Source organism: Polyodon spathula, chromosome 7 (assembly GCF_017654505.1).
Source record: "Polyodon spathula isolate WHYD16114869_AA chromosome 7, ASM1765450v1, whole genome shotgun sequence".
Taxonomy (NCBI): Eukaryota; Metazoa; Chordata; class Actinopteri; order Acipenseriformes; family Polyodontidae; genus Polyodon; species Polyodon spathula.
This window is the reverse complement of record NC_054540.1, coordinates 29,211,128-29,224,284: the sequence shown is the minus strand read 5'-3', so window position 1 is coordinate 29,224,284 and position 13,157 is coordinate 29,211,128. Positions and strand designations below refer to the sequence as shown.

General features: G+C 33.8%; 1 protein-coding gene across 1 annotated transcript; it reads right to left on the bottom strand.

Moving 5' to 3' along the window:
* Positions 1 to 6,908: 6,908 nt before the first annotated feature.
* On the bottom strand, positions 6,909 to 9,948 carry mgat4c (mgat4 family member C). The gene is made up of 3 exons (XM_041255222.1): positions 9,807 to 9,948; positions 8,794 to 8,941; positions 6,909 to 8,538 (listed from the first exon to the last, which is right to left on the bottom strand). Exons 1-3 carry the CDS (start codon positions 9,933 to 9,935, stop codon positions 7,382 to 7,384), a joined length of 1,434 nt encoding a protein of 477 aa, XP_041111156.1. The 5' UTR covers positions 9,936 to 9,948; the 3' UTR covers positions 6,909 to 7,381.
* Between the last annotated feature and the right edge of the window lie 3,209 nt (positions 9,949 to 13,157).

The window sequence follows — 13,157 nt, the reverse complement described above, 5'->3', positions numbered from 1 at the left end:
TTGCAGTGTATCCAGCTTTTGTATTAAAATATATGTACATATAAACAAAACATGTTAATGACTACATTTTAAGATTTGTTTGTTATATTTATTCAGATGTGTATTAAATTATTTATGCAACACATAATGTGCAAAAAAGTGCCGTTCAATTATTTTTTTATGGTAGCCGTTTATTGCATAGAAGAAGAAATATGGGAAAAGCATCAAGGTTTATGTATTTGAAGTCATCCTGCCTAATTGCAAAATCTAAACTGTTTTATTTTGTTACATGTTGTACATTACATAAGGTAACTGTAAGGTAGTACGGGTTGCTGACCTTTGTACTAATCGTTTCATTGTTATATCCGTTTTGTATCAGATATATGTACATATGTGAATATGTTCTACATTTAAAGACATTTTTTATCAATTGTAAGAAGAACAAAAAATAAATGTTGTGAAACTGTTGCAGGTATAGTACACATTTTTAACATAGTAATCAGATGTAACTATTACAGTCATGGCCTACCAGCAATTCTAGACCTATATTCCAAATAAAGAAAAGAAACATGATGTTAAAAATATGGTTCTGCTATATAATTACAATTATTTATGTGTGTATATGTATATATATATATATATATATATATATATATATATAAATTATATATTTTATTATATGTATATATTTTTGTTTTTTTTTTTTTTTTTTTTTTTTTTTTTTGCAGTGTAGTAAATAAATGCAACTTTTTAGTTCCAGCCAACGTGAAAAAAGTTATTGCAAACCTGTACTCTGTGCAGCTATGGAACCCCGTGTCCAGGGTGACCTGGCCCTCGAAAAACACTATTTTATTCAAGAAACGGTCTTCGACATTTTACTGACGTGTAACTAGGTAAACCAAAGACTAAACAATATTCGAAGTGTGTGTTAGTCTCACTTTCTATCCTGTTTTTTTTTGTACTGATAGAAAGAAGAGTTCATTAATACTGCGAGCATAACTGTTTTTTTTCATTCTATGCTTGTTGTATTCCCGGCTTTTACCCCATCCCTTTAAATACTGAGAAACTCCAAGCTTGTTGTATTTACTACTTAAGTGCAATGGGATTGAAATACAAATCCTATCGGGTTTTTTTAATAGGTAGATTGCTGTATGTGCAATTATTTTGACAGCCCCAGAATATATGGCAATATATATATATATATATATATATATATATATATATATATATAATATATATATTATTAGTAAACAATACAAAATGCCTTAATATGCTACATAGAAAGATGCCTTAATCAAATTCCACAAGCAGTCCACGCGCCACAGCGACATTTCATAACTGAGGGGCCAGACGAATGAATAAAACGGACTGAGTTAGTAAAAAGAATCAAACTGCATACATCAATAGTTTTCAGGATAGAAAAAGAGTTGTAAATAGCGAGCATATCAGTGGTTAAAGCCTGGTTTCCATATGCACTTAATAAATGATCACTTTAATGCAGACACTAAAATGAACAACCTTTAGTAAATACCAGAATACACATCATCTCATTATTCTGAGCTGGATGCTCATTTAAATACATCAGCATGTGCAAGCAACAAAAATCACATATTCATTCTGATTACAATTGTGTGAAATGCTAAATTCGGTATTGCACTACTTTGTGATATACACGGGGGGGGCGGGGGGGGGGACCGCACGTGATGATACCAGAATAAATTATAACAAAATATGGAACTCATTTGTGACACTAAAATTGCCCTTAGCGATGCCCCACAATTTATCCTTAGAGACGCACGGACTGTCATAAGGCGCTAGCCCAGTAAGTCGGCTTGATAACTCTTTGTCATTTGTTACATACTGATGTCGAAAAACAAGTTGTTATAACCCCGTGAATTTAAGAAATATACAATTGCCTATCAAACATTGCTGTATGTGCAATTATTTTCTTTGACAGCCCCAGAATAGCAGGGATAATAAGAATATATAGCCATATAAGTAAATCATTAATCGGTTCACAAATGCTTGGTGCTACATAATGGTTAGTGCCATTTCATAAATGAGGCCCAGTAAAAAAACAGAAAAACAATCGCTGTGAGGGTGCTAGTGAAAGGAAGAGTATGGGTTTGTGCTTTAACCCAAGTTTCCATGCACATTAATAAATGATCACAGACACTAAAATGAAGGACAGAGAGCTGCAGTAGTGACTGTCAGAGAACGTGAAAGAATATTTGTGAGTGTTGTGTTTGTTTCTATTGTCTGTTAGTAACTGTCTGTGTTTATTAAACCACCAGACAGCTAATATGTATCCGGAGCTGTCACCTTGGGCCAGCACAAGCCAGATCAACACTGCACTACAGTCACGAAATAACATTGTTTATCACCCACCACGAGCATGACCGCACGCACCCAGGACTGTGTGCTGAATTATTGTGGGGCAGATACGTCGGTGATTATTGTTTGGGACTGTAACCCTGTTTTGACCACCAGACAGCTATATCCAGGGCTGTCACCTTGGGCCAGCACCATGCAATACACATCATTGTGTTATATTGCCGGGATTTATTATTTGGTCACCAGACCCAGATTATAATTAAACCCACTTTCCTACTGGATTACAATTGTTTGTGATTTCTTCTGCACTGCATCACCTCTACGCCTGTTCACAATCACCAGCCACTTTGCCACAAGGTTGTATGGATTTTCCTCTCAAACAAATGATAATAGCTGCAGGTGTATTTAGAGTGTATTGCCTTTAAATACTACCAGCTTCAAGCTTTACTTTCCAGGGGAGCACAATTCTAGTCCACAAGGTCCAGAGCGCTCTTCACATATATCCTAAATTACTTTTTTGAACCAACTTAATCAGTTAATTGTTTAATGGTATAGTACCTATAAAACTAATTCTTTTTTTTCAGTTACCTAGCACATTAGTACTGTGTTTGACAACATATGATCATACACATTTTATTGACATGCCATTATGTGACTCTCTGCCTTCTCTTGTATTACAGACTTCTGCTAACTTAGAAAGTCCTGAAGTTCCTTCTTATTAAATTAATTGTTTTTTCAGGCTGATCAAATTCAAATGAACTTTGCCAAGAGAGTACTACTACTTATGTTGCATTAAATTACCCAGAGGGAGTGCAGTCTATGGCCATGGTTCCTCAGAGGTATCCCTTTCTAAGCTGTTTTTATTCTGTTCACTGAGCCATAAGGTCAGGACAACATGATCTTGGTATCAAGAATTAATTCCTCGGCACAACAAGTCACAGTTCTCAGTTTCGGCAATATCATCTGTCATCCACCGTCCCTTTAGTTCGGTCCACCACAACCTGATTTAGCAGCAGTTAATTGACTTGTTAAATAATTTCTATTCCTTAACTCTTTTAGGAAGAAAGAACCCTACCACCAATCCAGGGACTACACCTCAAAATAAGCCTAGCAAGTATGACGAAGAATTTGACATTATATATTGCGTTATCACAGACAGGCTAATGCTTGATATAAATGGATATGTTCTTTTCCTTTCCTTTTTTTTTTTTTTTTTTTTTTGAACATCCAACATTCTCCAAAACACTCAAAAAAGAAAAGTATAAAAAAAAAAAAAAAAAAGTTTAAAAGTAATTTTATGAGACCTTTTGCTGCATGATATGACACTGTTTTATGATAACATTTTATTGACAAACCATCACAGCTCATTTTTGAAACAAAGTGCAAAACATTTATTTCTTTTTTTTTTTTTTTTTTTTTTTTTTAACAAAACTCCAGGCTAAACACATCAATACTTTTACAATCAACATTTGTGCCAGAGAAATAACTGACAAATTGTTTACAGATTTCTTTACAAAATAATCAATGTAAATTGGAAACAGAATGAAATGTACCATGTAAGCATAAATATTCTATAATAATAATATTGCACTAAAAGTTGAAGCCTTATGTAAACACCAATTTAAGACAATTATTGTATCTATATGGTTTACTTTTGTAGAATTTTGAATTTGTAACTAGAAGGACACATTCTGCTGGCCTATTTAATTGATCTAAAAAATTGCTGTACAAAATTAGATATAATAGGGACTTAGTGTACTTTTTAGAGGAAAATGTGAGGGCCAGGGTTTCATTTTTATCAATCTGCCTTTGTTTATATCAATTGAAAATACTCCTATGCGTTAGACATAGACTTTGGCATGAAAATATCTTCTTAACAGTAAACACAAGTCAACCTGCAGTCTTTGCATGGTTCAATCATCTGCTGCAGTACCTTTTGTTACCATACTGTATGCCGCAATTCAAGTTCCATGGTTAGAATTTAACTTTAAGGCATTTAACAGATTTTTTGCTTGGCTGCTTAAGGAGCCCCATTTTTCAATGATTAGGAGTGTGCCTGCCACTAATGACTGGGTTCCCAACTCACATGCTAATGAAGAGTTGGAAATTATAGAGGCTTTTAGAGATCTTTTTAGCATTACAGTCGTTGTTGTTGGGAGCAAGCCTTGTTTACGGCAACTGTATGATAAACAATACAAAAAAACCCACACGTCCTGGGTAAGTTACAAGTATAAACCGAATATGACAGACCTGCATGGATTACATATTTTGTATAACGCATATCTTCAATAATACCCAGTCAAAAACATCATAGCATACCACATAGAATACCAATACCCAAGTATACTTTCACCTCATATAACATGCAACCTGATTATAAGTTTATCATGGTTCATTAAAACATATTTTAGAGAACAACGAGATTGTTTTCTTCTTAACATTCAAACTGTTGTATAAAATAGGTGGCGTTCATTCACATTGAAATAGAGCCCATGTGATAACAGAACATATTCACTGTCTGCAAAAGGACCTTTATTTTTCAAAAGCCAGTGCCTAATAAGACAATAAAGGAAACTTAAACAAGGTACAAATTAAATATACAGACAATAACAGCCATTTACACATTATTATTAGATAAGGCTACATTTAGAATAGTATTTTACTTAACCAATCTCTCTTTTGAGGTAACAGGATACTTTTTAATCAATTCATAAACATTTGTATGCCCAAATACTGGGATGATAAAGCACAAATTGAGGTTAATACAAAATGTCCCCGTCATTTACATATGTTTGTAGTAATGTTTCTTTGTGTTTCTAGTGTGAAATTAAATGAGATACTGATTCACCTTCAAATGGAAATTGTAAAAATACTGTAATACATCATGCTATCAAAATCACTTTAATCACAAACTCTTCAATAGTGGTATCTAAGAAGTTTGGGAAATTATGGCTATTACTATTATTATTATTATTATTATTATTATTATAATACACGGTGAACAATAATTATTCTATAACCATCAGTGTTTTACACTCGTATTATACACTGTGGTGGCAAGACTCATTTATACTAAGATTAGGTGGTGGAGCAAGACCTGTGTATAATAAGATTTTTAAAAACAAACTCAAGCACCATTACATGAAAACAACTAAACCATCAATATCGAAACAAACAGCAATGGCCTACAATTAAAAGTTTTATCAGCAGAAGACAGGGAAAATGTATAGGAAAGACCAGAAGAATTACTCAAACAATTAAGCGACATACATTTAGTAAGGGAAATCAGAAAGTAGAGGCTCTTGATTGACAAGGAAATCATCCAACAACATCCTCTGAAAAGCCAAGTGAATTTTCTACTCTGATTCTTAGTAATAATGTATGGTTTACCCTTCCGCCTTCCCGAAAAAAATTAAAATTAATTGTAAATAAACTTTTTTTATGTTTTTAGAATTGTATTTTCCAATGTTATTCTCAATACTTCTTCAATTGTTAAAAATAAGGTTAATAATATAATAAAACCATGTATTATAACAAATAATAGACACCAAAACTGTACACATAGGCTATAATTCTATCTTGAGTTCCTGGTGACATTAATAAATCGAGATTTATATGTCACCAGAAACCCTTTATTGAATTACAGCCTTATTATTCTTAGTTGGGTGTATATTATTATTATTATTATTATTATTATTATTATTATTATTATATAATGCCATAAGTTTGTTCTTCTCATCGTAACAGTACTATTATTTACATAATATAACACTATAACAAGCAGAAACAAGTAGTTAGCCAACAAATTCAAGCAAACAGTGTTGTACAATGCAGTACAACACTGTCTCTCCAGTATCTCATTGAATTCAATCAAATAAAAAAGGTGTCAGTTTGATCCACAAAAATCTGTCTCAATTAGAAAAGCAAGCAGTGTGTGATGAATGGGGTTCTAGCCGCAATCACTACCATTCCATTTAACCTTCCGAGCACTTCCCTAAAACATTGAACAGAAGGATTGGGGTAATGAAAGTCAGAAACAAGCAAGTAAAAAGGAATTTCAAGTATATGGATTCACTCCACAGCAAATCATTTTCACACGGTGTGGTTTAAGGTGCAAATGTTTCTGAGCTGAGCACACTGCGTATTCTAGTAAGGAAGACCATAAACCAGATTTTCATAGCAATAACATAACATGACATAATGATGCTTCTGTCCACTGTTTGGACTTGGTTTGTTCATGGCAATACACAGGAAGTGCAGGAAGAATATGACCTATAAGAAATATTTATTTGCATGGATGCTGGATCAAAATGAGTTATTCAACAGTTTTTGTACTCATGTACACCTGTAGTTAAGAGTCAAAAAGAGTTTTTGTATTTTAACATTAACACTTGTTGAGTCAACCGATGCCATTTAGCACCAGGGGAATCAATGTACTTCTTAACATGTTGCATGATTAATACACTGAAAGTAGTTTTGATATGGACATGATAACTATAGGCCCATAGTGCTGGATATATATATATATATATATCTATATATATATATTATATATATATATATATATATATATATTTATATTTTTTTTGGTCCAGGGCTTTATCTGAACATGGCTGTGTTCATGTCACTGTGTGTGTGCGTGTGCATGTGCATATTCTATGGATTTTTATTTATATTGTCACTCAACAGATCAATGTGTTCATTTTTTTAAATACCATTCAGAAATGTAAACTGTTCTTTAATAACTATAACACCTGATGAGGTATGTAATGATAACATTTGTGTTTAATTAGATTTGAAGTATTTATGCCACTGTTGGTTGTTCATTCATTGTTATAAAACTCTCAATGGAAGAATATGTCGTAATACTTCAAGAAACCTAGTCAAATTCCTAGTTATAGTTATAGTTTCTTTTAGGTTTACTAAATTGTTATTGATTCTGCAAAACACGATTTGAGTTAATCCAGTTAAAATCAATAAGATTCACCCAGAGGAAAAGAATTAGAAAGCATGATAAATATTTCTTATATATTGCCTTGCTGAAATGATTGCAGTCTGTCATGTGTGCTTATTGATTTGGTGGCTGTGTAGTCCAGAGGCTTATACTTCTTATTATCAACCACTCTTTTTGACTGGCTGTGACAACAATTCTTACACATTCAATGTCAAATGTAATTTTATGCTCTATTTCCTGGGCTTCAACTTGCCCGTTCTTAAATTCTCCTAAGGTTATGTAAGTGGAACATCGCTTGCCTTTTTTGGTCCCAATCACTTTCTCTCCAACTTCTAATGCCCCGTGATGCAAAATATCATTTTGCCGGTCATCTGTTCCTGTGGTAATTTTTATTTTGGTGAGCTTTGTTAATTTATCAAACACAATTATGAAGAAGTCTCCAGTGGAAGGTGATTTGCCCCAGAAGTACTCGTCCACACTACTATAAGCTTTGGTGGCATCATAGTTTTCAAAAACATTGATATTTGTATATAGACTGGCAGGTGGGTTATCAGGAATATCAAAGGAGTCTTCTTCAAAGTCATCATCCTTTAATTTATTTTCAGCTCCTTTGTAGGAGGAATAGTACCCCATATGTTGAAACAGAGATGGCTTAAAACGAATGACATCCTTCTGTGCGAGAAGTCCCCGGAAATGGATGAGAAGCCAGTCGCAAGGCATCTCTTGGTAGAACATCAACAGGAAGCGGGCCAGTCGAGGGAGATCATTGGAGTGGTACAGTTTTCCAATGTATCCCAGCTTAGAAAACTCTAGTGTCACCCAGTATGATCCTTCTCTTGAGGTAACAACTTTTTTCATGGCAGTTAAAAAGTTTTTTGAGCAACGGACGTCATCCTCAAGCATCATGTAGTAATCTGAGAGATTGCTGCAAAAGTTTAAAAGGAAAGCATAGTCTACATTTTGTTTTGATCTAAACCTGACACGATCCTCTGGGTCATTGTAGTTTCTCTTAAGCCCATCTAAAACTGGATAGTACTCCTCTGGAGCATGGATAACCAGTAGCCTCCCGGCTATAACATGGTGGGCAAACTTTCTGGTGATATCCTGGACTAAGCTTTCACACCAATCCAGATCAAACTCTGCAAGATGAACAACCACAACAATCTCCTTCAGTTCCTCATAGCTGGACTGATCAAAGATAGATTTTATTGTTTCTAGTACATAATTTCCTCTTTTTCTTTTGACAGATGACAACCCTATTGTTAGGTATCCTGCAAAAAAAAGATAGTGACAGTATAATAAAAGAGAAGAATTCATCTTGGAATAAAAGCAATTTATTACAAATTGACAGTGATGTATTCCATATGCAATAATATACTTTCACAAGTTTAAACACTGGGTTTTCCTTGAATAATTTCAGTGTTTGATATAGAGGTTGAATTAAGTTTCACTAATAATGTAAGGGATGCAAATAGAACACAATATGATATGAAATGAAGCCTGTAAATAAATCATACTTTACTCACTTTTTCTAGGTAAATGTGAACCAGCAAGATAGCGATAGGTAACATTTATTGCACCTGAGAAGTTAGACAAATCTTTAAATGTGTGGACATATCTTTCTGAGTTAAGCGGATGTATTGATGTTTCCCGCAGCTGCCTCTTATCCTCTTCCTAAATACAAAGATACAAATGTTAATTTGATAACATCGTCCACAGACAAGCTAAATGTTTAGACTCAATCAAACAAGAAACATTTTAAATGAAGTAATTTATCAAACTGATATTCTTGCACATTGACATTGCACATGTGCTTCTTTCACACCTGTAACAATATCACAATCTATTTTGCAACAAAAATATTATATTATGCTAATCACCTTAAAATGTCTAAACACTGGTATAACGTATGTGTCCTAAATTCATGTTATTTACTCAATATATGTTTCTGTCCTGTAGCCTGCACTCTGTGCTTGTTTCCATGGAAACCTGCTATCCAGGAATGAATACTGTGCCAGCTGTGTAGTAAATGATTCTGAGATTAAGCCCCTTTTGTGTTTTTTTTTTTTTTTTTTTTTTTAATTATTTACATAGCTTGTAAAAATAAAACTATATTTACATTTAACATAGCGTAAAACGTTTGCTTTCACTGAAAAAAGAATCTTTAGAATGCATGGATTCACACACTTACTAACATTGCAGAAACTACTGTAGATATAATACATGTAGCACCATAACAATGAAGAAAGTCCACATCTGATTACATTTGCTAGTTTTCAATTATCACCTTTATTTTCCCTATTTAATAGATGTAAAATGAATATTAAGATTTTGCTGTAGTTAAAAAACAAAACAAAAAAACTGTTTATTATAGTTGGATGATGCAGTCACATGCCACAAGAAATTACTCAGCATTTTCATACAAAAATATAACATTCATTATAATCTGAAAAGATTCAAATGTTGGAAGCCTTTTTTCATGACATTTTAAAAAATGGTGAAAAAAGATACTAGTTACACAACACCATTTGTTACTTACCAAAACGTAACCATCCTCCATATAGAGGTTTACAAAAAGGAGGCATGTAATAAGGATCCCCAAAAAAGGGATAGTCAATCGCTTCCGAAAGCACCTCATCTTATCCATGTACTTCCACAGCAGCCTCATGACAGAAATACAGTTGCTGATGTCTCCTGCAAAAAGTGTATACAATAAGCATCATTTATAGCACCTACATATTTTGGCAATATACATGTTTTCTGACAGATACACATATATTTCAGATTATGCCTGAAGCAAGGTTTTGATCCTCAGACCTTGGCATTTGAAATCAGTGACTTCACTCCTTGAAGTCTACACAGTTAGCTGAAAGGTAAACCCTAACCTTGGTTATATTATTAATTTCCAAATGACCTAACACAGGGTTTCCTTTATTCATACTTTACTATTATTATATTATTATATTAGCTGTTCATAATAACACTATCACTGTTCATGAGGAATTCATGTTGGGTTTGGGGTTCAGTATGAATAAGTAAAGTATGGAAAGCAGCAGTAATTAATTTATACTTTATATGAATGCAACTGCCATTACTAAGAAGCTACTAAGCAATAACAGTGTTAACAATGTTACTTAAAGTCATGATGAAGTACAGTTTTTAACTAACCTTAACAGGAAAGTATTAAGTGCACGAACTTGGATGAGATGGAATGGGGGGAGTGCTTTTGCTGTAGAGTAAATAAACTGCTAAAACAACTACTGTGCAGGGACCAAAAAGCCACATTGGAAGTCTGACTAAAAACTTATTACAAATAAAAAAAAAACTAGTGAGGGGAATGCTTAGTAAATTGTATGCAATCAAGTAGGCATTTATTCAGCAACAAATCTAGGGAGGATCTTGTATTTTCAGATGACAGGGTAAGAACTAGACTGGTGAACCCCACACTTGATAGTTCATTCATTTAGTTGCGATACAGGGGAACAAACCACTCATCTCCACTGACCTCTCAAATTGGGGAGACTTCTATATTACTCCATAGCTACTCCAAGCCGTAATGCATTTTGGGCAACTGCAATATGATCTACACTATAGTTAATTATTTCATTTATTGAAAATGTATATACTTTATATATTTTTTTTTAAATCCAGTATACTACAATAATGGACGGGAGAAGAGGCAATTTATTGCAAGCATTGCAGTGGCTCTGTACTCAGTTTGGCTGTTTTAAATTCAGATATGCAACAGCATGATGTCTTGCTTTTGGAAGAAGGCAGATTCTTATTAAAAGTCTACAAGTTGCCAGATATCACCAACCATTGAAAACACATTCTAAACTACACGTTGGCTGAGGGTTAATAATATCAAGTCTGTATTTATGTTATGTTGGAACACAGTGGTGGCAAGATATCTTTATTAATAACCTTATATTCAAGATATAAGGTTATCTGCTATCAACTATCCTCTGTGGAAACAACAACCCACACGGAATGATTTTTGAGGAAGAGACTGAAGGAGAAATAATAAGTTACCTCCTCTCCCTAGACACTTGAACTAAAAACCATTGATTTTCTACATTTAAACAATGTACAAATCAATCCTGCAATGTTTCTAATTGCAAAAACTATGAATGGACTGCATCTCCATTCAAAATTTTGATTAAATGCAGGGGGTGTCCAGGTGTTAAGGGAGTACAAATCAACTTTTTTAATGACAGCTTCACTAAAGTGTATTTCACAAAGTTGATGTCTCATCCTCCCTCTTGGAAGCTCTGGCGAGGGAGGCAAAGGGGGACCAGGTGTCCAAATCCAGCCTGACAGGCATTCCCTGGCCTGGTGATTCAACTGTAAATTTATTCAAGCTGAATATCTTATTTTCAGTTTTGTTTTCACATGGATGGTTTGTGATACACAGCTACAAAGCTCATAATTCTAAGGAAACATTTTTTTTCTTTGTTTTACTGCACCAGTTTAAAGACACCAGCTTAAGGAGGTGTCTGAGCTGTCAAAACCTCAAAGCCAATTCTGGCATATTTGAAACAGATCTGTCAGTGAAGCTAAAAGAAAAAGAGGCAACTTTGTGTAAAATTGGATGCATCTAGTGTGGCAGGCTTTTTAATCAAAATGGCCTATTTAACAGTATGTATTTTAGAGATATGAGGTTTTGACAGAAGGTGTACGATATCTTCTCAAGGGATACTAATTTTGCAGAAACAAGATGCAAGCAAATGAACTCAAAAGCTTAGAAAGATGGTTGTGGGTTTTCAAAGAATTGTATGAATTAAGTAAGCCAAACTGGAATATCTGAAAGAAACAGGGACTGAAGTTTGGGATTATGCATTGCACATTAAACTATTTTATATAGAAAATATTCTAAACATTTGTAAAATATGTATGAATACCAAGAGTGAGAAAGATGGATTTTATACTATGGATTGCTAAAAGTGTTTTTTAAGCATCCAAAGGGCTGGTCAACTTATAAGAAACTGTGACAAAATTAATTTCCTTGCAAGTGCCAAGACATTATTGGGTGAATTTGTTTAAAGTTATGTGATTTCTTTTCATATTCACAGTAAAGGAAAAAAAAATGCTAAGAGCTTTGTGGTCTAGAGGGACAATTCACTAACCTATTTTACAGTAGCTTTCACATCTGGAAGCCTGGATTGGAAACCACAAAACCTCCACATTCTGCACAGTTGACATCTCTGCCTTAGCAGAAACCTGTCATTGTTGTTGTCTCTTACTATTGTTTAGCACAGAAATAAATATACAATATAGTTCCTGTGACAGGGCAGACGTCCTACACATGCACAGTAAGTGTGTCTATATTTTGTGTTTGTGTGGTATGGGATGAAAATATTGTATTGTATATATTGGTGTTTAAGCAGGGGATTTATATTAAATGTTAGATGTCTCTTCCAACAGCCAGACAAGCCAGCTATGTGTAAATGTTTGACCTGATTGGAGGGGAATGTCAAAAACAAAACAACAAAAAAAAACATGATAATGCGGTCAAGCTATATTGCTGCATTAAATGCAAGATTTCTTGGCTGAATCCAGTCCTTTGTTTAAAAGTAAAGTGATTTTACACCTGAAGCTAATGCTTTATATATAATATTCACATCACGACACTTACTGTGATACAGTTTGAAAACTATAGCCTGTACATTTAAATTGATTACACTTCCACAAGCTTGCAGCTTTATTTTTCAAATTGGTTTATTGATAGTGCTATAAAGCATATACGCAAACTCTATGTTCAGGTCAAAAAGCATGTTACTATTAAACAAAGGACTATATTCGCCCTGTGAAGGAAACCTTTTATTTTCCTACCGACTTTACTGTAATGAGTTGTTTAATTCTAGACAGAGGTAACCGCAAAACCAAACAT